Source organism: Balaenoptera musculus, chromosome 17 (assembly GCF_009873245.2).
Source record: "Balaenoptera musculus isolate JJ_BM4_2016_0621 chromosome 17, mBalMus1.pri.v3, whole genome shotgun sequence".
NCBI classification, from domain to species: Eukaryota; Metazoa; Chordata; class Mammalia; order Artiodactyla; family Balaenopteridae; genus Balaenoptera; species Balaenoptera musculus.
Genome location: NC_045801.1, coordinates 9,462,759 through 9,490,299, shown reverse-complemented (window position 1 = coordinate 9,490,299; position 27,541 = coordinate 9,462,759). Strand labels below are relative to the sequence as shown.

The 27,541-nt window shown below is 35.8% G+C and overlaps 1 protein-coding gene across 2 annotated transcripts in view; it reads left to right on the top strand.

Annotated features, from left to right (window-relative positions):
• EFR3A (EFR3 homolog A) overlaps positions 1-27,541 on the top strand; it is a 95,434-nt gene that overhangs the window by 53,599 nt on the left and 14,294 nt on the right. For both annotated transcript variants that reach the window (XM_036830033.1, XM_036830034.1), the window contains exons 9-19: positions 789-924; positions 2,678-2,845; positions 6,842-6,956; positions 8,188-8,239; positions 9,603-9,775; positions 10,250-10,325; positions 14,884-15,045; positions 15,683-15,814; positions 17,321-17,388; positions 18,362-18,489; positions 26,614-26,705. In XM_036830033.1, the coding sequence (XP_036685928.1) occupies positions 789-924; positions 2,678-2,845; positions 6,842-6,956; positions 8,188-8,239; positions 9,603-9,775; positions 10,250-10,325; positions 14,884-15,045; positions 15,683-15,814; positions 17,321-17,388; positions 18,362-18,489; positions 26,614-26,705 (1,302 nt within the window). The remainder of the gene's footprint in view (positions 1-788; positions 925-2,677; positions 2,846-6,841; positions 6,957-8,187; positions 8,240-9,602; positions 9,776-10,249; positions 10,326-14,883; positions 15,046-15,682; positions 15,815-17,320; positions 17,389-18,361; positions 18,490-26,613; positions 26,706-27,541) is intronic.

The following is a 27,541-nucleotide window of genomic DNA, read 5'->3' as shown; positions in this document are numbered from 1 at the left end:
CTTTAGAAGGAGCTTTAAGTGCACCATATGTTTTTTGAAGTCCATTAATCAAAAATTACATGGTAGTACCCACCAGAATGGGAGTTTCTGTTTAATAAGACTGTCCTGATACAATCAAAACTTCTGATAGATTTGATTGTTTTAATTGTCATTTACTATAAAATTGATATAGGAATCATTCTTAGGTAATATTTCAACCTCTGTCCATAAAACATTAAACTAGCTGGCCCTGATCAGGAAATTTCATCAGGTACACATTGTTAAGACTTCAATAGACTTCAATTTTGGTAGTGGCTCTTGATTAGATGAGAGTTTTAACTGTTTAGCATTGTTAGATGTCCATGATAAGAAATAGTATGTATCTGGTTGGGTAAGAGAGAAGTACTATAAATGTCATAATCTGTCTTATTTTTTAACAACATTTTGTCCTATTATCAAGTTATAAGAGTGTATAAATATTCTTTGTGAAATTACAGAGAAGTACAAAGAGAGTAAAAATTTCTCATAAATCTCCCTCTCAGAGGTGACCAGTGTTAATATGTAGGCACATACAATTCTAGTCTTATATACTAAAAAACAGAATTTTATTTAACGTAGTATTTTACAACTTGCTTTTTTTCACTCAGGATATCGTAAATATTTTCCGGTATCCCTATTTATTCTTAAAAAGAATGGTTTCTAATGGCTACCTATTGTTCCATTAAATGTCACATGGTTTATCATTCTTAAGAATTCTGCCAGGATGCATGTAATTGTTCATATACTTTTACACTATTTTGTTCTTTTAGGCTCAGTATTCTCACCATGTGATCCAGGAGATTCTAGGACACCTTGATGCTCGTAAAAAAGATTCTCCACGAGTTCGAGCAGGTATTATTCAGGTTCTGTTGGAGGCCGTTGCCATTGCTGCAAAAGGTTCCATAGGTGAGTGCCAGCACCCCCCCCCAAAAAAAAATTCATTAGTCATTTTCAGAATGTTTTTTTTTTCAGTAGGAATAGCAATGTTTGGAAAACTTGTTGAAAATATTTGCAATGTTTTTAAATGTGCTCTAATTTCTCTTGAAATGTTAGGTTCACATGACTGTTGTCAGACTTCCTTAGTGTACAGTTAAACATTTCCCTCCAAATCATTCTCTTCTTCCCTTCCTCCTTTTTTCCAGTAAAGATTTTTGAATACCAGTTATATGCTAAACATTGGGAGGGTACATATACAAGAAAGTTATGGTTTACTTGGAGTTAGATGACTTTACCTAATAACTGTAATACAAGGCAGAATTTGATCACATATCATAAGAAAACCAGGGTCCAGAGAAGGGAGGGAAAATGGATCAGCAGGAGGGAAGTATTACGTAGCCCGTTTGACTAGGACGTGTGGTGGTAGTGTGGGGGAAGCCCGAGAAGAGGCTTCAAGTTCCAGTCGTGGCCAGGTCACGGGTGTCATTCTACAGTGGACTGACACTAGTTAGAGATTTACTGTGCTCTTCATCAGAGGCGTGTTACAGGGCAGTTCATCTGGCTGCAGAGCGTAGGGCACATTGGAAGTCGCAGGTGGTTGTCACCATTGGAGGCACAGAGAAAGAACTTGACCTTGATGGCAGCAGTAGGAATGGGAACGTAAAGCCAGCAGGATTTGATAAGTGACTGACTAGAGAGAGGGGTAACAATGAGATGGGACAGGTCAGACATCATGCTTTTTCACTCACATGTGATTAGAAGAATGGAAGGGTCCCTAATAAAATTACTGAAGTTAGGAGGAAAATCTAGTTATGGTTTCTTTGCTTCAAAATGAAAGTGGAACTATATATTAGCTGCTGAAGTATTCTAATATTCACTCAGTGTCAAATGAGAGTGGGCATTTTGGATATGGACTTGTCATTACTCATAACTTATCTCAAAGAGATGGAAGCAGGTTATTTAATTGAAGAGTTAACTTGAAATATGAAATGAAACACAGATGATGCATTGACTGAATCGTCTCACCTGCTAATATCTATTATGTGTGAGGTTGCTATGTTTTAGGTTCCGTACATTCAAAGAAGCATTTGAACGTGGCTGTCTGTCCTGGAGAAAGTTGGAATCTAGAGTAGGAGGCAGAAATAAAAACACTGATTAAAGTATAGCGTGATAGATGCAGTGCCAGAAACACAGGCAGAGTATTTATAGTACTAAAAACAGAGAGCATATTTAGTTTACCTGAATGTGATAAATTGGCTAGTTTCTGTCTAATAATTGAGGCAAAATTCTTTCTTCTTCAGCCTCAAAAGATGCCAAACAAATTTCTTAGGCCACAGTGAGCTATATTATAGTTCTATGGATTCTGACCCAACAGTCAGTTTATCCCAATACTGTACACATTATTCTGAGTAGACAAGATTAGATAGATGGAAAGTTTTTGGTAATCTTTATATGAATATACACATTTTGTGTGGTTTGTACCAAGGATTCAAACAGTGAGTTGCTCAGAGATGCCCAATAAATGTTTTCTGGAATAGCTAGGAGACTTTCTTATCTAGGTATTTCTCATTTACTTTTTTAATGTGCTAGTTAGTTCATAAATTATGAAGTATTTCCAAGTACTTAGAAAATATGCAGAAATCTCTGTTGAGAAATACGAGGATTGGTTTTGAGTGTACGTTGCTGGAAAAATGTATCTGCTCACATCAGGGTTCATTTGCAGGACCCACAGTGCTGGAAGTCTTTAACACCCTATTGAAGCATCTGCGTCTCAGTGTTGAATTTGAAGCAAATGATTTACAGGGAGGATCTATAAGCAGTGCCAACTTAAGCACAAGTTCCAAAGACAGTGATGAGAAGATTGTGCAGAATGCTATCATCCAAACAATAGGTGAGTACATTCCACTTTTCAAATTATTCTGGGAAACAGTGATTCAGAAAGCCCTCACGGAAGGTACTTGTCTCTTACGGGACATTAGTCAAAGGTGAATGATAGCTTAGACTTTTAAAACAACTTTCTGTTTGGAAAATAAACAAACATAAGACTACGACAAAGAACACTGTATATACCCTTCACCCAGATTCATCTATTAATATTTTATGTCATTTACTTTATCGTTTCCTTTCTCTCTCTGTCCGCCTTTCTCCATCCCTTTCTCCGTTTCTCTGTGTGTGTGTGTATATGTGTGTATATATAGATACACACACGTAAGCACATATATAAATACATACATATAGAGAGACATAGATACATACATATACACATCTACATTTTTTTCCTAACCACTGGATGGTAAGTGCATGGCTCTTGACTACAGATTATTTTTCCAAAGAATAAACCAGAGTACTCTTACATAACCAGAGTACAGTTATCAAATCAGTAAATTTAACTTTGATACAGTACTTTAGTCAAACTTTGATATTTCAGTTTTGTCATTTGACCTGATAATGTCCTTTATAGCATGTTTCTCCTTAGGTCCAGGATCCAGTCTAGGATCATTTAGTTGCATTTAGTTGTGATGTTTCTTTGGTTCCTTTAGATTGGAACATTTCTCTTTTATGATATGGGCATTTTTTAAGACTATAGGTCCCCCTGACCCCTCACTTAAAAAAAAAATATCCTCACGTGGGTTTGTCTGCTCTTTCCTCATGATTAAATTCAGGTTATGGGTTCCCAGCTGGATACTACGTAAGTGATAGTGTTCTTCTCAGATTATCACATTCGGAGGTACACAGTGTACACCTGCTTCTCGCTGGTGATGTTAGTTTTGATCACGCAAAGTATTGTTCTATTTCTCTGCTGCACAGTTTCCATTTTTCCCCTTGCAAATAATAAGCAGTCTCTGAGAAGATACTTTTAGGCCGTGCAGATATTCTGCTCTCCATCCAAACTACCCCCTAGATGTAGCAACCATTCAAAATTCTTACCTGAACCAGTCTTTACCATGATGGTTACAAGATGATGGTTATCAACTTGGCACTCTCACTTGGCAGTCAGTGTTCATTGTAAGCAAGAGCCCCTTTTTCTCCCTACTTATGTATGTAGCAATACATGTGTTTATCTATTTAAATACAGTGGTATGAGCTCATGGATTTATATTTTTATCTTCATAATTTATTCTGTACTTTTAAAATTATTATTATTATTTTGGTGGTCAAACTGTCCCAGATTTGGCCAGTGGAGCCCCTATTTTCTATATCTTTGTAATATCCCCCCACATTTCTTTTAAGCACAGCCTTAGGTTCATTTTATACTTCCTGCCCCAATCCTAGAATCAATCATTTCTCTAAGGAGCTGTGGTTCCTTTTAGTGGGGAAAGGCACTAGAGACCAGGATCTGGGTACTGATACTTAGGCTTTAATATTATATGCTTCCCCCACCCCTCACACACACAAAGGGTAAAAGGGTAAAGCACTTACTTATAAAAAAATAAAGAGAAAGCCATGGGGAATTTTTTGGGAAATTAAATGATCAGACTGTATATAAATACAAATTAAAGCAATCAAGCTCTTCCTACTTTAACCCTCCTCTTCCAATATTTTCTTTAGAGTATCCAGATCATATTTTAATGTAACTGTGTGATTTCTAGGATAATTTCCAAATTGAGTTGTATTCTTGGGGTTTAGTACCTAATTTCTAGTGGTTACTAATAGTTTCTACTAATAATAGAGTCATATAAATTTATTCTGGAGCTCAGTTTATGCCTTTCATTTGAGTAATATCCTACCTATGGGCCACTTGTTTATAACAGTCCTTTGGAATATTTAATACAGAGTTTTCCTTTGTTTATTTCTAAAGTTTTATGGATTTGCATACATGCATTACGCGTCCACATTCAGCACCTTTTTATTGAACATATTGAACTTACACCAGGCTGTATGCTTGGGCTTCTTGATGCACGTGACTCCTACCTTGTGGATGCCTTTGGTTGATCTGCTTGGGGTAGTACCTCCGTTTCACCTAATCACAATCTCATCATGTGCATAGAAATTGTCCTCATTAGGGCAAAGGCCCAGGGTGTCTGTGATATTTTAAGATGGTATAGCAAATCAGCTAGTCTTGTTTTCAGAGAATTAATTTAAATTGCTTTAGTGACTTCTAGTTAATTCAGTGTTACTGTTTTACTCTAGAGTATTTAATTTATTGTTTCTCAAGTATGTTGTTATAAAATGTATGTACCACAGACAAGCAATATTTCTGTGACATAACACATTCAGAATAACGTGAAAATTAAAACATGAGAGAAAAACAATGCAGTGTGGCACAGTGAATAAGACTTTTATTTAAATCACACTTCTGCTTTCCTCAATATTTTCTTTCAGAAGTTCTCAGTATTCTTTAGTTAGCAGATCATGTGAATATTGGTGGGACACAGAACAGGGCTGCTGTAGCTTTTGCACTTGAAGATGGGAGGCCAATGGCCAAGCTCTTTCTCTTAAAATAATGCTCTCCTCTTTTGGGGAGGCTCATTAGCACTTCTATTCAGCAGTTCAAATACAAACAATGGGAATAGAGAATGAGTTAACTTTCTGGCTGTCCTCACAGTTGACTTGTTGGAAAATTTCTGTCTTTGTGGTTAATGACCAACTTGCTTAGAACAGAAAATCAGTGTCCAGTTTTGTACAGTGATTAGGAACATATCTAATTGGGTTCTTGGAAAGTTGAAAATACCTTATAGAGAGGAAGCAGAGAGTAATAATAATATACACAGGCTTTGGAAATGAATAGATCTCACCTCAGGTCTTAATGTTAGCTGTGTAATTTCTTGTATGAATTCCTAACCTCTCTTATCCTAATTTCCACAAGAGGAAACTGACACAAATAATAGTACCTGGATTCATAAGGTACTATTATTTGTTGCTGTAAGGATACAAATACAAAGTAGCTTCTTACCCCATAAATATGTGCTCAAGTGTTAGGTAGAATAATATACTTTACACTGATTGAATAATGTTAAGATCATGCGATTTTTGATTGCTAGAGTATGTTATAAAGAGAAATGAGTTTTACCCCTAGATCTAATCAAAATAATAAATGAACAATTTGAATTTATAGAAAGAGATTATTAACTCTAGTAATACAGACTGAAGAGTTAAGTTGAAAAACTAATTTACTCTTAAAGAAATATTAAAAATGTAGGTTTCTGTAATGATTATGTTGCATTTTAAGAAATGATCAAAAATAGCCAGGTTTTAATACCTGTTCTGATCTTTCAAAGAAACAACAGGGTTAAAAGTTTGAGTAAGTGATTATTAAGTGTCCTAAGTCTTCTGTGACCAGGAAATAAACTCTCCAAAGCTATAACAGATAAATTCAAAATATGCACAATACCCAAGAGTTCCTTGAGAAAAATGACAAATAAGGAAATAAGTTGAATTATGTATATTGAATTAATATTGAATTAACCCACAGTGTTAGACTGTAAACATGACTCATTATAATGACATTCTAGAACATTTCAGCAATCCTGGGGAAGCCAAAGTAGTGGCCTAATTATTGACTTTCTTACTAGAACAGGAATTTAGGCTCACAAAATGGGAACAAGCGTTTCATCAGAAATACTACCAAAAGTTTTTTTTTTTCCTTTTTCTAAAACTCCAGTCAATTCAAATTGATGATTTGCCACTGTTAACTGTATGCAAAAGACTTTCAAACATTTATCTTAATCTAAGTATTAGTCCATTAAACACATCTTATAATGTACATCATTAAATGATTTTCACCAAAGAAATTATAATACCTTTAGACTTATATGTAGCTCAAAGACATTGTTTTACCACATATTGAAAGCTGTGGTTAAAGATACATTATGACTTTTTATTATATGGAAAAATAAACTTTTCCATTTGCAAAATTTATCTTAAATTTATCTTAATATTTTTATAGGATTTTTTGGAAGTAACCTACCAGATTATCAGAGGTCAGAAATCATGATGTTCATTATGGGGAAAGTACCCGTCTTTGGAACATCCACCCATACTTTGGATATCAGTCAACTAGGGTATGTGTATGTAGTTGTTCTGTGTTCTCAAACTGTAAAGTTGAACTTAATCTTGTATTAAATTTTATCTTAAATCTATAAAATGTTTTGTCTTTTTACTCAGTAATAAAAGTCCTGTGGTGTTGTTATGGCACTAGATTGCTAAGCAGTTGAATCAACATTGCATGCTTGGGTGGGAGGAATTGGGAGACTGGAGTTGACACATATACATTATTGATACTGTGTATAAAATAGGGAACTGATGGGAACATACTATATATATAGCACAGGGAACTCTACCTAATGCCCTGTGGTAACCTAAATGGGAGGGAAGTCCAAAAGGGAGGGGATATCTGTATATGTATGGCTGATTCATTTTGCTGTGCAGTGGAGGCCAACACAACATTGTAAAGCAACCATACTCCAATAAAAATTAAAAAACATTGCATGCTTTTAGAATCAGTTTTCAGTATATCATAAATTCTCAAATTTTCTTATATTGGCTAGGTGGAAGGTCTATTCAGCCTGGGCATTTTCTATATATGTAGATTATTTAGGGTAAAGTTTCAAGTTTGTCACTGTGGAAGGAATGTTGACTTACTTCTAGAATTCTAGAACTGAAAGTTATTTTAAAGATCGTATGTCTTGGCCCCCTCCCCTCATTTTATTGATTTGCTTTGATTTTACAACATGCTAAAGCTTTAGTTTGTAAATATGTTTGTGTGTTGCTAATTTAATAAGGAAATTATAGTCTTATTTGACTTATATTTATTTGGCCATTAATTAGAGAACCCTTTCTTCATTTGTTAATTCTTTTTTGAAGAACTATTTATATAAGAATTATTTAGGCACATTCTTACCTGCTTATTAGTATATGTTAAATAGATGTTATGTTTGTCAATTATATTTGCAATAGATCTATTCGCCAATTTATAGTATCTTTTAATTGAGGTTGTTTTGTTGTGTATTCATACAACTGACTTTTCATGTCATTACGTGCAGAGGTCTGTTTCCTTTGAGAGCCAATAGCTTTTTAATTTTTTTTGTTCAAATTTGATTTTTTTTTAACATATAACCCTTTAATTCATGTGAAATTTACTTTAGAGTATAAAGTGAGCCTTGACTTTAGCTAGTATGAAAATAAAATCTATATAGCTAATATGAATAGAGTTTTTAAATCAATAAATAATAATGTAAGGAAATGAAGTTAATTACTATTAATAAGATAATACCACTATTTTGTATATTTTAGGGATTTGGGAACCAGGCGGATTCAGATAATGTTGCTGAGATCTTTACTTATGGTAAGGAATTTAAGACAGGTGAAGAACACACTTAACCCTAATTTATTAAAGAGGTTAAAAGAATAGCTTCACATTATCAGTTTCTTTTTCTTGTATTATAAGATAGTATTTACGGTAAGTTTTTTTTCTGTGGTTTATATACTTGAATATTATGCTTTTCATTCTTTAAAATTTTACTTTTATTGTTTATTCCTCACTTCTCCTGTCGTCTTATTTGATCTTCATAATGATGAAACATACCGAGGGCAGGAAGCACTGCCATTTTATAGATGACGATGCCTGGGCCCAGCTAGAGCCAGATTTGTCAGTCCTTTCCTATGTGATCTTTGCTTTTTTATTTGTATCTTGTTTAAGAGCTCCTTGCCTACTCTGATGACATGAACACATTTGTTTATATCTTCTTACAGAAGGTTTAAAATTCAGCTTTCCACATGTAGAACTTTGATCTGAGGTTTATTTTTGTATGTGGTATAAGATATGGATATATTTTTAATTTTTCTAGGTGGGTAGTAATTGTCCCACCAATTTCTGCTCACTTATAAAATCACTTTTATCCTATAATGAGTGCCCAAATGTAAATGTTAGATGTTCTATATATGCTAGTAATCCTGAATATAAATAGAGATTACCCACATGAAATTTCATTTGGTCCTAAGCCTTTTTATTAAATGAATTCCCTGAGTAAATAACCTTGTCTCTAATCCTAATTGTACTACATAGTCAACTGAATGAATTTCTATGTGGTATGGTTAAACTATTTAATAGCATTAAAGTATATGCTAATTAAAAGCTCCAACTTTAGACATAGGGATACACTCAGAAATGTCACATCAAATAAAGAATAAAGTACAGCTTTCCAAAATGAAAATGCTTTCCTATTAACCTAAATTGCTTAATTTAAAATAAAAGGATTATTTGCCATTTTAACATTTTCAGGTCTTACCTGTGTGATTTGCTGCCTAGTCTCCTTATATCCATTTAGGACTGACTACCTGTTCCATGTATTCTTAGTCTCTCTGAGCCTCAGTTTTCTTTTACAAAATGGGGGTGCACTAATGCCTAGCCTCATAGGAATACGGTAACGGTGAAGTTAATACACATATAGTGCTTAGATTCATGCCTGGCATATGGTAAATGTGTGCTATTATTAATTTTATTAACTCTATGAATGATGTTTTTTAAATTCAGTAAAATCCTCATCATCTCACAAATTTCCTTTTAGTTTTTCCTTCAGGCTTGTGTCCATACTTGCTGTTTTCTCTAAGCTTATGGTTCTTATAAAACAGCTTGAGAGTTTTACCAAAGAAGGACTCATGACAAAGATTTTTTTGTTTGTTTCTTTGTTTTTCCTCCCTATAATCAGGTAACCTCTGGATACAAAGCAAAGACAATAGTTACTGCACTGCCAGGGTCTTTTCTGGATCCTTTGTTATCACCATCCCTCATGGAAGACTATGAACTGAGACAGTTAGTCTTGGAAGTAATGCATAATCTCATGGATCGCCATGACAATAGGGCAAAGCTTCGAGGGATCAGGTAATGTGCTATTTGAAAATAGGCTTAATGGTTAATGTTTTCAGATTTCTATGTTAATGTATTTAAGTATTGTAATTTTTTTAATCTAGGACTTTCAGGTTTTATTAATCCAGAATTTTATTTAATTGGTATTGTGACAATTTAATTATTAATACGTTTTAAGATAGTCAGTGTTGAAGGTCTTTTAATGTACTCTCAGAGATCTCATCTACTAGTAATCACTAGTTACATAAATTTTATTTTGGTTTTGCTTTAAACTTAGGAATGACATTAGAAGTCAAGATTACTTTATGCAATTCTACTTGATTAAACTTGGTAATTCAGTAGTATCATTACATATAGCCTTATTTAAAATGCTCATTGAAATGAGTGTTAAATAGTTCAGACTCCTAAGTATAGCTGATTCATCATATAAGATATGATATTAAAACTAAATGTGCTGTTCATTAAAAATGATGCATTGATTGTCTCTAGAATAATACCAGATGTGGCTGACCTAAAAATAAAAAGAGAAAAAATTTGTAGACAAGACACAAGTTTCATGAAAAAGGTAAGATTATCTTCTGAAAAAGAATGCATGACTTAAGTTATAGCCATTTGAATTGTTAGGTAGTTTTATATTGATCGATAACCTTAAAATGAAGCCATAGCATTTTGGAGTTGAAAACCTGAAGCCATCTTCAACTCCCCACATTGCCACAACCGTCCTGATGGCGTCTCCTCCGGCCTGCGTTTGAACTTTGGGTTGTCGGTCTGCTGTGATAGTTCCAAATTTCTCCCTTTAAGTAAAATGTCTCTCCGTAATTTCTGCCCTGCCCTCCTCCCCACCCCAAACACACGTACTGATTTCACTTTTAATGGATCTTTAATAGACAGCTTCAAGTTTTTGAAAATACTTATCATCATTGATTAAATACATATAATGAGTATTTATTGTGTATTAGGTATTATTCTGTGCATTATTTGGGGTATAAAGGTCAGGTAGGCAGGATCTCTGCCTGTATAACTAGTATTTAGCTAGATTTTCATTATGATCACTTAAATTTTGTAGGCGTATTGGCAAATGGCTGAATTTAGAAAATTATGGCATCTAAAGTTATTTAGTATATCAGATAAACTTTCTGTGCAGTTATTCTTCATCCAAAGCTTGAGCACCTAGTATTGCCAGACGCTGAGCTCAACATTGAGAGATACAACAGTAAACATGCCATGTGTGCTAACTGACCTCAGTATAATCACAGTTTTGGTGGATAAATCACAGTTTTGGTGAGCCTGGATCTTTAGAGGTGCAGAGAACAACAGACCTGTAGGAAGATAGGTACAGATATCTATAATCCCTGATCATCTTTGGCTCTTTGTCAGACCCCGCTTTCCTCCTGTCACCATCTTTTATTTTTTTGTCCTTATCTGTTAGTATCGATTGCTGTGTTTCAAGTTAATGGCCTCACAGTTTAAAAACTTCACTTGAAAAATAATTTACAAACTATCACTGTTCCTAAATTAATGTGAATAAAAAGAATTCTTTAAGTTTGACTATATTGTGTATGAAAAAAGTGGTTAATAATAGGTCAAAGGCATTAACTCTTTCCAACTTTTATTTTTTTGATATTTTATATCAAGTTAATCAAAGAAATTATTCCCCATAACTGAGGAACTTTTAATCGAGTGATAGAATGAATTTTAAAAATTTACTGATAGTTAATTTGGGGGTTTTTTACCTTAACATCATGACATTAAGCAATCCTGAACTTTGGGACTGGATTGATTTTATTTTATCTAGTATGATAGAATAATCCTTTGTGCTTAATTTTGCTAGCCAGTCAATTTGAAAGGGTATGGTTTAACTGAAAGGTTAGACTATTTATTCCTTGTTAAATTTTGAATCATTAAACTGTTCTCTGAATTAGTTTTCCTTCCATTTTATAATTTAAAATAACTTAACCTGGCTAAGCATTTGTTACCATTAGTATAAACCGTTTCTTTAGTATATTTTTCTTTAGGAACAATCTGTTCACATTTTTCCTTTATCAAATTTTATTTTTACAATTGGACACCCTTTTTCATTTACTTTCTCATTTATTTTATCAGTAAAAATGTTGTTTGGTTTTCATATGCAACTTTAACTAGCCACTTATGGAAATTTCAATGAAGACCTGAAGAAAAAAAATTGAGGTCTATAGCCAGGGGACTGTGGACTGCGCTTTGGTTAAGAGAAGCTTGCAGTTTAGAATGGACAGTACCTTTGGCTTTTCCATGCAAGCATTATGTCCAGGCAGCTGAGTCTCAGATGACTACCCAGCCTAAAACTGCTCCATCTGAATGTTTTAGGGACATCTTAGACATTGGATCTAAGTTTGAAAAATTGTCCCAGGGCAAGGTGCCCTTACAAATTACATTGGGAGGTGCCCTTTCAGCTCTAATTTCCTAATGAAGCTGTATTTCCAGATAAGAAAAAACAGCTGTTTCCACTCAGCTGTTCCAAACAGCTGTTTCCTCACCTGCCAGGGCTACTCTCCTAGAGCTAAATTCCTGGCAGAATGTCACTGTATGAAAGAGCTCTTGTTAGTGTTTTATCAATTAAGGATTATGTAGAAAAAAAGTACTTCTTATTATGAAATGTAAAATATATAGGCATTATTATTTTAATTACTTTTAAGTGAACAGCAGTACAGCTAAAAGCATCCCACATGCCCATCTTGTTTATAACTCCATCTTCTCCCCAAGAGGTAATCACTGTTCTTGCTTTCATGAATATTATTCCTTGCTTTTTTTTCCTACAGTTTTGCCACCTAAGTGTATATCTGTATATCCCTGAACAGTACAATGTCGTTTTATCAGTTTTTGTATTTTGTGTGAAAGGAACCATACCTTATATATTCTTTTATGTTTTCTTGCTTTCATTTAGCTTTATTTTGGTGAAGTTCATTCACGTGTGTAGCTTTATAGAATTTTATGACATGAATATACCACAAGTTACCCATTCTGTTGGTAGACATATGAATTGTTTGCAGTTTGGGTTTGTTATGAACAGTATGGCTATAAACATTCTTGTCCATATATTGTGCTGTATATAACTCTCATTTCTCTGATGCCTGTAGGAGAGAAATTACTGAGTAATAAGTTATGCATTCTTCAAATTTGCTAGACAATGCCAAACCACTTTTTGAAGTCATTATGTCTACTTGCACTATAATATTATAATACGTAATGTTAGATTTTAATTTTATCTAATATGGTAGGTATGTAGTAAGTAATTTTTTAAAAATAAACTTGAATTACTAAGGAACCCGAAGTTTAAACTCCCATGTGTGTAAGCACTGCTTTAATGGTTGTTAATGACGTTTAGAAACGTCAGATTTAAGAATAGGATTGGAGGTCATGAAGAACCTAGGGGCAAGAAGGGAATAAAGACACAGACCTACTAGAGAATGGACTTGAGGATACGGGGAGGGGGAAGGGTAAGCTGGGACAAAGTGAGAGAGCGGCATGGACATATATACACTACCAAACGTAAAATAGATAGCTAGTAGGAAGCAGCCGCATAGCACAGAGAGATCAGCTTGGTGCTTTGTGACCACCTAGAGGGGTGGGATAGGGAGGGTGGGAGGGAGGGAGACACAAGGGGGAAGAGATATGGGGATACATGTATACGTATAGCTGATTCACTTTGTTATAAAGCAGAAACTAACACACCATTGTAAAGCAGTTATACCCCAATAAAGATGTTAAAAAAAAGAAAGAGAAAGAAAAGAATTGGAGAGGGCCCAATACATAGACTGTTATACACCAGAGTATAGAATCTTTTGAGAGAGAGACAAACTCTGGGTTCAGAAAGATGGAAACCAAAATGTCAGCTTCAGAAATAAAGAGGAATCTGTTAGGAGAGCATACATAGCTGTGTTTCTGTAGCCACAAAACCCCCCACTTGCTGATACTGAACCACAGACCTAAACAGACTTAACCAGTCCCTGGCACAGCTGGAGGACTGTGGCCACCCTCACCTGGGTGGGTCCATGTGCACGTTAAGTAGAGAACAGAGCAAAATGCGCACCTTTCAAGACAGGCTGGCGTGCAAAGACTGTGCTGCTGCTGCTCACTTCTTTCTCCTCCAGTGAGGACAGACGAACCTTCTGAGAAACAGAAACTGAGCTTGGAGTGTTGAGCTCAGGCCCCTCCACGTGGGAATGAGTAGGCCTTACCCTGGCTGCACATTACAATCACCGGGGGAGCTTTATGCTTTAAAAACACCGATGCCTGGGCTTCGCCACTGACGGGTTAAATCATATCGGCGGTGGGCAGTGGTGAATAGTGGGGAGGAGGCATGGTGGTCCTTCCATTTCCCAGTGATTGTAGCTTACAGTTTGTGTTGAGAACCAATGCAACACGTTGAGTTAATTACCACATAGTAACTTGAAATGGGAAAAACTCTCTTATTTCTGTTAGCTCTCACTTGGCAGTTAGACCTATACCCAGGAATGCTTTAGACAGCAAGGCTTTTATATTCTTTATTAACATATTTAGATTGGTTTGGTTTAGAGGGGACCCTCTCGCAGTCCCTGGGGTGTGTCTGTAACCTCTCCCATCTACAGATGGGCTTATAGATGTGCCATTGTCACTTCAGACAAAAGTGTAGCAGAACCTGGAGATGCTCTTCCCTGGACAGCTCTTACCTCACCTCACAGGAGGTTGTTCCCTAAGGCGGGAAAGCCTGAGTCCATTTCCTCTCAGCCAAATGTTCTTTATCATTGCCAAAGCTTCCATGATTCTGCCATTCATTTCAGTTTTTCTCAAATCAGTCTATAATTTGCTTGTCTTTTCAAATTAGTATTAAAAACATTTTCATTGTTTATACTGGAACTATTTCTTACTTGCTGTTTTTATTTAAGTTTGTCCTCAACTCCAATATTAGTCTGTAGTCATACATTGGTGTAGTTATTGACGTTAATAATTGGAATACAATTTGACCCTCCGATTATCAGCCTAAATCTCTTCCATGTTAAGTTATGTAATAAGATAGCTACTTTTTAAGAGGTTATATATGCATGTAAAATCTGCCTTGCTACATTTTAAGCAAAATTAGCTTTTTCCTCTGTCATTCCCCTCTTCAGAATGGGCAACAACTATATCGGCACATTTATTTGGGCTGTAAAGAAGAAGACAATGTTCAGAAAAACTATGAGCTACTTTATACTTCTCTTGCTCTTATAACTATTGAATTGGCCAATGAAGAAGTGGTTATTGATCTCATTCGATTAGCCATTGCTTTACAGGTATGTTTTCATAACCTTTCATTGAAGAAAGGATTCTTTCATGAATTAGACACCATCTTTAAAATATTATTGCCTTTATCCAAGGACATGAGTTTTTTAAGTGAGATGTCTAGTTTTAAATCTAAAATACTCAAGGCGACGATCCCATTCATTTATCCTTTTAACAGATGTTGAGTAAGTATTGACTGTGTGCTAACTGTTGTTCAAGGCCACCGGAATACTGTGATGAAAAAGACAACATGGTCCCTGTGCCCATCCTAGCGGGGAAGATGGTCGTTAAATAATAAGAATTACATATATGTCATTGTTTAATTGGAGTTTAAGTGTTACGCAATAACAGGACAGTTTGCAACGAGAATATATATATTTATTTTTATATATCTTATATATATTCTGCCCACGCCCATGTTTAGGAAGGGCTTTCCTAAAGAACTGTTTGAATTGAGAGATTTAAGTCTCTTATAAATGGGCATTTATTCTCTTTTTAGAATTTTTTTTTAAAAAAAGCTTCTTATAAGGGGACATTTTTGTTAGCATTCCGAACTACCTGCAGTTTTTTAGTATAATCATAGCGAAAATGCTAATGAAGCATAAGACCTTGATCTTTCAGTGTTTGTTTTTTGGTTTTTTATTAAAGGACAGTGCAATTGTCAATGAGGATAATTTGCCAATGTTCCATCGTTGTGGAATCATGGCGCTGGTTGCTGCATACCTCAACTTTGTAAGTCAGATGATAGCTGTCCCTGCGTTTTGCCAGCATGTTAGCAAGGTAATGTATTTAGAAAAGCCCTCAAATTTGATTTTTATACAAAAGTGGTGGATTTTCTTCCAGTGATGATGATTTTTAATTTTGATGATTATGTACCAAATTATTAAGATAATGCTATAAAAGTATGCATGACTTTTTCAATAGTGACAAAATCGACACTACAACTCTAACTATGACTAGTGTTATGTTTTCTTTGATACCTGTTGTTATACTAGAATTTTTCTGTGTAATGGTTGAGTAGAATATATGATTTTCTTCTAAAATACTTCATGTGATTTCTTATATAATTGTTTTCCTTTTAAACCATTATGAATCTTAGTATCTAATATTTCTTTAATTATACTGTTTTTGTTGTTATTGTTTTAAACCAATCTACTTGAGTTAGATCTCAAAAGTTGAATAATTAATATGCCTCTCAGAGATTTGTCCTGTGTCATTCAACTGTGTTTAGCTTTCTCAGCAATAACTCATTAAATAGTTACTTGCATGATTTAATATACATTTCAGAGCTCCTAACTTACCTGGCAGAAAAAGTCCACTGTAGTTTTTATTCTTTAAAAACATCTTTCGGGCTTCCCTGGTGGCGCAGTGGTTAAGAATCTGCCTGCCAATGCAGGGGACACGGGTTCGAGCCCTGGTCTGGGAAGATCCCACATGCCGCGGAGCAACTAAGCCCGTGAGCCACAACTGCTGAGCCTGCGCGTCTGGAGCCTGTGCTCCGCAACAAGAGAGGCCACGATAGTGAGAGGGCCCGCGCACCGCAATGAAGAGTGGCCCCCGCTTGCCGCAACTAGAGAAAGCCCTCGCACAGAAACGAAGACCCAACACAGCCGAAAATAAATAAATAAATTTAAAAAAAAAAAAAAAAAACATCTTTCAGGGAGAACCTCATTTTTATGAAATTGGAAGCACATCTCTCAGTCCTTGCTGAAATGTAGGTTTTTAGAGTATTCTAAGAAATAAAACTCATTCCTTCATTAAACAAATGTATGAGTGAATATTTGACATCTGCCATTAGAGATACAACTGCTGTGAAAGCAGGGTCCCCCTTTAAGTGGCTCCCAGGTGAGTGGAGGAGCCAGACCTCATAAGAGCGCTGAGACCACCTGCACGTGCTGCAGAAGGTGGTGCAGAGGAGGGGGGACAGCGAGGGCCTGGTGCTTGTTGAAGGCATTTCCCACATGGGGCATTTGAGAAAGTACAGCTTCTAACCCCTCCGTAGTAGGTTTAATCAAATGTAATGTATCCTCTTTTTTTTTACAACCTGTATTATTTTACTATCACGATTTTGTTACCTGCTGACTTTTTAAAATAATAAATGTGAAAACAAAATGAACTCTGCTTTTAGGCTCTAAATGTAGTTTAAATTCCAAAATAAAATGACGGTATTTTGTATAAATGTTTAGATTACGTTTCTGTGTTTTTAGTTTTCCAAATTTTTGTGGCAGGGTCCTGAGGAGTGAGGTTTTTGATTTTTATTTTGTTTTGTTTTTGAATACTTTTCAGGTTATTGAAATCCGAACTATGGAAGCCCCTTATTTTCTACCAGAGCATATTTTCAGAGATAAGTGCATGTATGTTAATTCTTTACATTTTAAGGAAGGGGCACTGACTTGGGAAACCAATCAGTGATAATTACAAAGGAGTAAACTACCGTTAGAATAATTTTCTGGTGTTTTAAAATATTCATCGTTTTATGTTTCTGTCATTTAATTCATCTAACTTGTTTCTCTTGCTATAAAAGTTCTTGTACAGTATAAATGTAGACTCATGAACACATGGAATCAATCTTTGATGAAAAAAATTTATCTTACCTTTTTTTAATATGGAGGTATATCTCTTAAATATAGCATGTTCTGATATATAAGTGAACACTCCTTTAAGAGAATACAATATCCTGTTCAAGACTCTCAATAACTGACAACAATATTAATAAAGCTGTAGGAGAAAGAATGTATTACAGAAAATTAGTGTTATACCCTGAATTTTTTTCTTGCTGTCCAAACAAAAAAATATATATGAAAAATACTTTATTCAAACTTTTGGACTCTAAAACCAGTTTAATATTGAAAGCATGCGCATAAGATAATATTAAGCAGTTTGAAAGGAAAGTGAAATCGTAGGTCTTAGCCAAGTGCTTCCTATCACTTAGTTGGCTAATATCTTCTTCATTAACAGTCAGTGAGCTTCATTTTTATTTTCTTCTCTCAGTAGATTTTTAATTAGCATGAAAGTTAAAGCTGAATTTAGTCCTCTTCATCATTTAATGTGTGAATACCAGTGGAATCATGTAAGGCTGGCTTCACCGTTGGGACATTACTGGGGAAAGAATCAGCAGAATGCTTCATATATGGGTCCACGTACCATATGTTTTTAAAGAGCTCAAATTAGCCACCTAAAATACACTGATTTTTCTATTACTAATTACAGTTTAAGTTGCATTTAAATTTATATTTAGACCTTGATCTAAAATGTTTATATGTTAACTTATTTTTGCCCAGTAATTTAAATAATACTAAATGACTTCTTTTTTGATCAACTTGACAGGCTTCCAAAATCTTTAGAGAAGCATGACAAAAATTTGTACTTTTTGACCAACAAGATTGCAGAGTCACTAGGTGGCAGTGGCTATAGTGTTGAGAGATTGTCAGTACCGTACGTACCACAAGTAACAGGTAAGAGGAAGGTCATTAGAACTCTTACTCTAGTGATTATGTGTCAGCAATTTTTTTGTTAGCCCAGTTAGAAAGTTAATGATGTTTGTATACTTACTAGCTTAAGAGAATTTACTTCTATTTTAAAATTTTGCTCTTGAAAACCTTTAGTAAATCTCTAAAAACATGTATATGATTTTATCATGAGCATATTGAATCCTCAAGTGATTATCGTTATTATTATACTTCATATTTTATTGATATTATACTGAATAATATTATCCTTTAAACAAAGAAGCAAAATGAGATCTTTACTCTTTAAGCAATATTGTGTTTAACTTAGGGAAATTGGTGAAAATTGTTTAGTTAGTGATTTGTGACTATTGACCTTAATGAATTATGTAATTTTTGTCATTTGAAAGAGTACAGACTATTTGCTATGTAAAGAAATCTGCAAACTTTTTAAGTTAAGAATATGTTTTGCTCTGTGCATTATGTATTTCCTTCCATTCTTTTCATTGCCTGAGATAATTCTGTTTTGTTTCAAGGCAAAACTGCATGGTGTCTTGCATTCAGTTTTTACTTTGAAAACTAAAATTGAAGAATTTTTATCTTACACCTTCATTTTCATTTGATGACTATATAAATATTAAATTTGGTAGAAAAACTAGTTCTTCCTTTGGGGATACCTCTGTTCTATAAGAGAACTATTTGATTTCAGTTAGGTAGTTTTCTGGATTAATCACTAGAAGTAGCACAGTCTTTGGGAATAGCTATCTTTTTATAATGTGGATCCAAAGTATATACATTTATTACAATGATGGTTGTTTATAATAGTCTGAGATGTTAATGAAAGCTTTTGCATTTTCTTTTAAATTCCATAGTATAGAAAATTCTATTCCTCATGAGTTCCTCGGGGAAATAAAAGTGCTAAGAATAAAACATGAGTAGAGCTTTATAATTTAAAAGAATTTTTAAAACTGACTTTTAAAATATTTCATTCTTATAACTTGGATTTAGCTCTCTTTCCTTCAGGCAAAAAACCTCATAAACCCAGGCACAAGTACAAAGGTAAATCCAAGTGTCAGTTTGGCTTGCCCTTTCCCTCACCTGTCCTCTAGGAAAATAGCTTAATACAATTTGCCTTCTAGAAAATGGAGCCAGTGGCCTGTATATTTTATATAGTTGTGAGTTCAGTTATTATTTTGTTCTACGTTCCCCATAGCTGTAGTTTATTTTCACTCCTTGTTATTTCCTTTTACCGTATTCCTTTAACTCTAAACAATTTTTAATGAAGATTATGGTACTTTTTTTAAGAGGTGGTTTGCTCTTCCCATTTCCTCCCACCCCTGAAAATGATATATTCTCTTTCTTAATGCCTCCCTATCATTGACTAGGAGAATTCTGAGTATTTCAGCATATACTTAGTTACATAACTGCACAGAAATCCCTCAATATAAATAAGGTTTTTCTGATTTATAAAGATTTTGATAGTTTAGAACCAGTCCGTGGCATGTGTGTCCTGCCTTAATGCAGAAGGAGTCAGAAGATACAGTGATACTTTATGGGATAATCAATCGGTTATTAAAGTTTCCTTCTGCTGTATAACCATCAGATATTCATTTTAAAAAATAAGGGATTTAAGAACACTATATCAAAAGAAAAAAAAACAAAATAGTTTGTTGTGTGTCATGCATATACACCCATCATCATCAAAATAGTAGCTGCCATTTATTAGGCACTAACTGTATGCCAGTCACTGTGATAAGCACTTCGTATTCATGTTCTCAATTAATCTGTAACATAGTTTGGTGAGGAAGGTAGCACTGTCTTTGTTTACAAATGAGGATAGTGAGACTGAAATTAAATAATTTGGTTAGGTAAGACCACTAGAATTAACTGCCTTGCCTGTTCAGTTAGGTGCTTAATAAATTGATTTTTGCCAACTGTGTGCTCAAAGATTGTTCAGTCATCCATATTGATCCAAGTTTATTTTTTTATGTATTCCACAAACCTTTACTGAGAGTCTACTATATATCAAGCACTTTTCTGACTTTTGGGGGTAGAAAGATGTTAAGGTTCAGTCCCTGTCCTCAAGGATTAAAATCTGGTGGAGAAGACAGACAAATGATTGAACTGTAATGGTAACGGGTTCTAAAGAAAGAAGAATGGTCTGCCTAAAGCTTACTGAACTGTTGGTGACTGACATATAGTAAGTGATCAATAAATGTTAGCTGATTATTGCATTTTCCTTTTATCTCAAATCAACCTAGAATTTGAGTTAATAGCGTATGTCTAGGTGTATGCTAAATGCTCCTCTGTGAGGGGGTAGAGTACTTAATGAGTACTTACAATGTGCCAGCTGCTGTGCAAACAGAAGCAAAAATGAACAAGACAGGTAGAGGTTTCTGCTTTCACAACACTTATAGTCATTCCTAACGGGTTCCTCATCTGGACCACAAAACACAGAAGATGATTCTGAGTGACGTTTTTCTCAGTTCTCCCAAGATGGCACTTCACCAGTTTTATTCGAGATGCATAGGAAAGAAGTTAATTCATTATACAATTTGTCTAACAGGACAGTTGCAATATGCCTTAAAGGCTATGATCAGAGAGGTTTGGGGTCCTCAGGCAGCACCTAGGAGAGTGTTTGGTCCAGGTTTGGTGACACAGATGTCTTCCAGAGGAAAAAGTCCCTACGCTGAGCCTGAAGCAGGTGTTAGGCAAGTGAACTGTGTTTCATGCAGAAGTAATCGCATATGTGGAGGAATGGAGGTAGGCAAGAACATGATTTTTCAAGGAATTAGTATAAAGTTAGTCTACTTGGAGGGAATTGGAAGAGTAGGGTTGGGAATTCTAAAACCGGGTTAAATAGTTTGAACTATCCTAAAAGCAATGGGGAGTCATTAAATGATTTTAAACAGGGGATGGCATGATAAGAGTTGCATTTAGAAATGTTACTCTAGTTGTAGTTTAGCAAACTGAAGACGGGACAGCCATTTAGAATACTCTTCAGTAATCTCCAGGAGAGATGGCAGTGACCTGTACTAAGGAGGTCCCAGTGTGAATACAGGAAAGTGAGTGGACTCTAGAACACTGCAAGAGAGAATCTATAAACAGTTGAGTGATACGGTGGTGGGGGTGGGGCAGGGAGAAAGACAAAGATTTTGTCTAGGGCTCTACCATGGACATTTGGGTGCTTGGTACAGCACCAGGAGGAAGAGCAGACAGAGCTTGTTTGCTGCTTCATTTGCTTGCTTTTTGTTGTTTTTGTTTTAGGAGGGACGGGTGGTGTGACTGGGTTTAAGTCAAGAAAGAAAGAAGTGTGCATTTCAAATGTAACTGTCTATAAGTAGTTTTGAATCTTGGGTGATAGAAGGATGGACTTTTTATTAACAGAAATGAATAGGGAAGAGGGGGTAGTTTTGGAGTTCAGCCTTTTGTTGAGTGTCTTGGACAATGGAGCACCCAAGTACGGTAGGGGTCAGGACGGTGTTTTGTGTGAGAGATTAGAGGTTATGATGAGAATTTTGAAATTAGCAGTATAGGGAATTTTGCAAGAGCTTTCAGGAAAGATGACTTCTCAAAGTGAAGAAGTGAAGAGAGAATAGAATGGCTTTGTTCTACCCTTGCTATGCGGCCTTGGGCATAACCCCTTAATCTCTCAATGACCCCATATCCTCATGTGAAGCGAGGACCATAGCCCTGAAGCCATTTCGCTCAAGTGGGATATATACATGAAAGTACTTTTAAAAACTACGAAATGCCATATCAGTATAAGAATGTTATTAGTATTTTTTTAATGTCTTAATCTTCCAGTTGGCATTTTGAATTTTGTTAATTTGTTTTATTGATTAAAAGCACTTATAACACATGGATGCCTTTATCTGCTTTATCAAAACCTCCATTATTTTCCAACAAATATCTGCTTATAAAAGTATTTTCATGTATATATCCTATCTCTCCTTGTAGAGGTTTTGTTTTAAAGCTTGTTTTAGAAATAAAAGATTGTCTTTTATATTACACTGGCTTTTTATTCATGGTGACAATGTTTTTTTAAGTTCTTTTTATTTTATAAATATGCATTAGCTCTAGATGGAATTTTGTGTTTTTCTACAGGACTAAAAAAAGTATATCTGTATAAGTAGTATCAGCATTAAACTGACGTTTTAAATTTCGTGTAGATAAATTATCTGTGAAATTTCATTTTGCCCCAGTTAGCTTTTTCATTGAATCTGAATGGTGTAGTAGCCCTAATTACATTTGTGATTTATTATATACAGTTAAGTAAGTTCCTACATCTTATTTTTTATATAGCCATAGAAAATTATATTGAGTAATTTAATGTAGTTCTGTTATACTTGTATTCAGACTGTTTTCTCTATTCTTTAGCCATCTGAATGCAGTTATATACGTTACACACAGATACACCAGGTGGCAGCAAAATATCACTGAAGGACGTTAGGCCTCGCTCTCTCTAAGTATTACTTCTAAAACCCAGGTTCTAATTAAAAACAAAAAGAAGAAACAACGATTACCATTGTGAACGGCAGATTATAGGAAGCGGAGAGAGAAGGGATGGGAAAATGAAAGGGCATAGAAACTGGTGTCTGGGACTCCCCCAAACCAACCTCAGGAAGGGAAGCAAGGGCCTCCCGAGGGGGTGCGTACGTCAGGCGCTGAGATGGTGACAGGGTGGTTCTCGAACTGGCCAGACAGCGCAGTCCACGGAGGCTGCAGTGATGCTGCGTTCCAGCAGACGTTGAAAGGCAGGTCAGGAACCCATGTGGACGGCCCATGGAAACAGGAGAGTTGTCTTTGGTAAGCTCTATTTTGGAAAGCTTACTTCTGTGTAGATGTACAAGATATCTGATGATAGTTGTATCTGGGCTTTTTCTGTCACCTGCAAGCGGGTTGCTCTATAGGTCAAAAGAAAGAACTTTCTGAGAATATAGTATGAGAGTTTCCCACTGAATTTCATTTTCTTCCCTAATCTCTGCTCACTATACTTCCCTTCTCTTCTTGTTGATTTTTGTCACTCAGTAATCCCTCTCCTGCCTCTGTACTTCTCCTTTCCTTTTTATTTTTATCTTAGGCTTCAATTTGACTTTTCTCTGCAACCATCAGCCTTTGTATATTAACCTAGAAATTCTTGTGTGGGTGGGAAGCAGGCTATTATTTATTCCTCATTTTGAATTCTGGTAAGACATTGAAAGTTGGCGTGATTAGAGGGTAAAAAAGCAAGTCAGCAGTGATGACCACATACTATTTTGTGGCAGTTCCATTGATGTTTGGTCATTAGCTTTGGTGATTTATATTAGTGCATATGATCATGAAGAAAAAGTAGAAAAAGTACAGTATCTAGGCTACCTCAGTAATGGCCCTATGCAAGAGATATAATATTTCCAGCCTGAAAACTGTAGAAAAACGATAGGTAATAACTTGTCACAGATGTAGGTCTGTGTTCCTCCAGCCTTCACCCAGCAGAACCTGAGTAACTGGTGTGTGCTAGATGCAGACAGAGTCTGCCCCTGAATTTCTTGTATACTTGGGGACCTAAGACATTAAGTCATATGTCTGTACTTCAAGGCCCACTAGATGAATAAAGGGTGATGATGATTGAAGAGTGACAAGGAAAGATCAGTCATAACTGAAAGTAAATTTTTGTAGCTAGAAGAAGGAGGGATAAGTAAAAATAATTAGAGTGATATTTAAGATTTAAAGGAAGCGATGTAATGTTTAACCAGGGCTTGAAAGGTGAGAATCTTTACAGTGGGGAGGACATAAGAAAGGGCAGGTAATAAAGGGCTTCCAGTAGGAGTTTCTGTTTGTAGACAAGCATGTAAGGCAGATGTGCCAAAGCCTGCTCAGAGGTTGGAGAATAGGCACGTTTGCCTTAAACACGAGATAAATAAGGGAGCAGCTCTGAAGTTACTGTTGGCAAGATCTGACTGGAGAACCGAGATGCCTTTTTACTTCATCAAGCAATGGGCAGATTTGCTTGGGGGAGTGATGTGGTTAGTGTTTTAGTGTTTAAGAAGCTCATGGTGGCATAGAGGGAAAATTCTAGAAAGGTCTGTTATCAGTCAGGATAGACGGGGTCAGTGGTTCTCAACTGGTGGGTGATTTTGCCCATCCCACGGAACATTTGTCAACCCTAGAGACATTTTTAGTTATCACCACTGGGGCAGGCCTACTGGCATCCGGTGGGTAGAGGTCAGGGATGCCACCGAACATCCAGTGAGGCACAGGACAGTCCCCACGGCAAGAATTACCTGGGCCAAAATGCCACTAGTGCCAAGGCTAAGAAACCCTGGCTAAGTTGTGCTGTGAGAACAAACAGTCACAGGTTCTTAGTAGTTTAAACCAGTAAAGATGTATTCATCGCTCCAACTAACTGTGCATAACTTCATGTCATCCGTATTCTGGAATCCAGGCTGACGGGATAGCCGCCATCTGAAATGTTACTCATACTTTACTGGCCAGAACTACGTACACAGTCCCTCCTAACCACAAAGAGGCCAGGAATTGCAATCCTACTGTGTCCCAGAAAGAGAGTAAATTGCCGTATTTGATTAACAGCATTAATTACTGCCATGGAAGGCTACCTTGGAGTAGAGGAGTAGTCAGTAAGAAAGAAGCTAGTTTCTTTATGTTGGCCTTCTTTTAGTTCATTCTTCACCCCTTCAGAAGGATAAAATCACAGTACAGTTGATCCTTGAACAACACGGGTTTGAACTGCACGGGTCCACTTATACACAGATAATTTTCAGTAAATACATACTGCAGTACTATATGATCTTCAGTTGGTTGAATCTGTGAATGCAGAACCATGGATATGGAGGGCCGACTAAAGTTATAATGCAGATTTTTGACTGTGCAGGGGTCAGTGCCCCAAGCCCCCATGTTGTTGAAGAGTCAACTCTATATACAAAATGAGATTAGAAAGATGGAGTGTTGCCAGATTATGAAGGGACTGACTGTGCTGTTCGACTAAGATTCTAGACCTGAGCTTCCCAGTTGTTATTGGGAGCTTTACAAGCTGGATATTTATCTCCTTAGTTCTTCAGGTAGCTGGGTCGGGCCTGGGGTAGTCAGCTTGCAGTGCGAGCAACCTCTTCCTTTTATCTCCATATGCCTTACACGTATTATAATTATATATATGTGTTTTGATGTGAAAAAACTTGCAAAGCTCAGCATTAGTCAGTGGGCTGGATTTGTTTTTTTGTTGTTGTTTTTTTTAAATAAATTTATTTATTTATTTATTTTTGGCTGCATTGGGTCTTCGTTGCTGTACACGGGCTTTCTTCAGTTACGTCTAACAGGGTCTACTCTTTGTTGTGGTGCGCAGGCTTCTTATTGCGGTTGCAGAGCACGGGCTCTAGGTGTGCAGCTTCAGTAGTTGTGGCTCGCGGGCTGTAGAGCGCAGGCTCAGTAGTTGTGGCTCATGGGCTTAGTTGCTCCGCGGCATGTGGGATCTTCCCGGACCAGGGCTTAACCCCGTGTCCCCTGCATTGGCAGGCGGATTCTTAACCACTGCGCCACCAGGGGAGTCCCTGGATTTGTTTTAAAATTACAGTTTAGTGTGAAAAAGATTTATTTTAGAACAACTCTACTGGTAGTATAGGAGGGAGTGTTGTATTAGACCAGTTTAGTAAGCTATCCTCAGATCTAGGTAAGAAAAGATAAAGATTTTTGAATGATGGCACTCTTGGAAAATAAATATGGCATTGTGGAGATACAGGAGGTTTATTAGAGATGTTAAAATTGGGTTTAGAACATGTCGAATAGAATTGGTTAATAGAGAATTGGGAAATTTGAACTGGATGTGGAACTGGAGATGTGGAGGGCTAACTGTAAAGTGCTGTGCTGATTTTCGACTGTGCAGGTGTCAGCACCCCTGACCTCCATGTTGTTCAAGGGTCAGCTGTGTTAAACTGAGTTCAGCCATCAATTTTATTTTTTTAATCTGCTTCACGACATATAACAGTCTGAGAGCGCACTGTTTCATATATTTAGTAAAAGAGCAAAAAAGGCAAAAAACGGTCTTAACTTTCTGAAAGTTTAAATCTGAAATAGGTGGAGTTTATAAGTGACATATCATTCTAACTAGCACATAATGGGGGAAATGTTTTAAAATTTTAGATGAAGATCGACTTTCTAGAAGGAAAAGTATTGTGGACACCGTTTCCATTCAGGTGGATATCTTACCCAACAGCATTCCTTCAGATGATGTGGTAAGTTGCTGAAAGTTTATGATGAAGTACTGTCTGAGATAGACATCAATTTAAAAGAACTTTTTGCCCCTCCACACTTCTAAACAGGATCAAATACAACTCTGATTTATCCCTAAGTCAACAAAATTGTTAGTAGAAGTTAATTTGATTTAGCCTTGAACTTATTTATAATTTATTTTACTGAACTCATTTCATATACCTATAAAGATACATAAACTTAATATTGTGTGCTATGATATCACTAGATTTCACATTGTAGTAAAAGGAACCATAAGATAGAACTAAGTAAGTTTTTTTAATAAGTAAGAAATGCTACACAAGGCCTGTTATTAAATAAGTAGGCCCTCTAATCCTATTTATTTTTAAAGATTTATGAAACATAAGTTGTGAAAATAAATGGAATTATACACTCTCATGTGAAGCCAAATGCTCACTACTTTTAGAAAGTTTCAGAATTTCACCTATGAGAGAAATTTTTTTATCTTTTTGGATAGTGAATATAATGAATTTAACGTAGGTTAAGCTGTATCAGTGACCTGTGTACTCTTTAAGGAGTTATTTGAAACATCATAGATTTAATGTTCTCCTCCTGTTTCAATAGAGCACACGAGTGTACCCAACTGAGTTATAGGAAGAAAAAGCAGCCAGTGTTCTCTAGGACTTGTCCACACAAATCAGCAGAGAATTTTTTGATAGTCAAGTAAAAATGCCAATGTGCCAGCGTGTCAAGTCAGCCTCCTCCTTGTGGTTTATCCATTGTTTGCCTTCCTAGGTATTTCATTATTTCTCATTGGTACAATGTAAATAACTAAAAGAATATCCATGTAAGAAAAGAG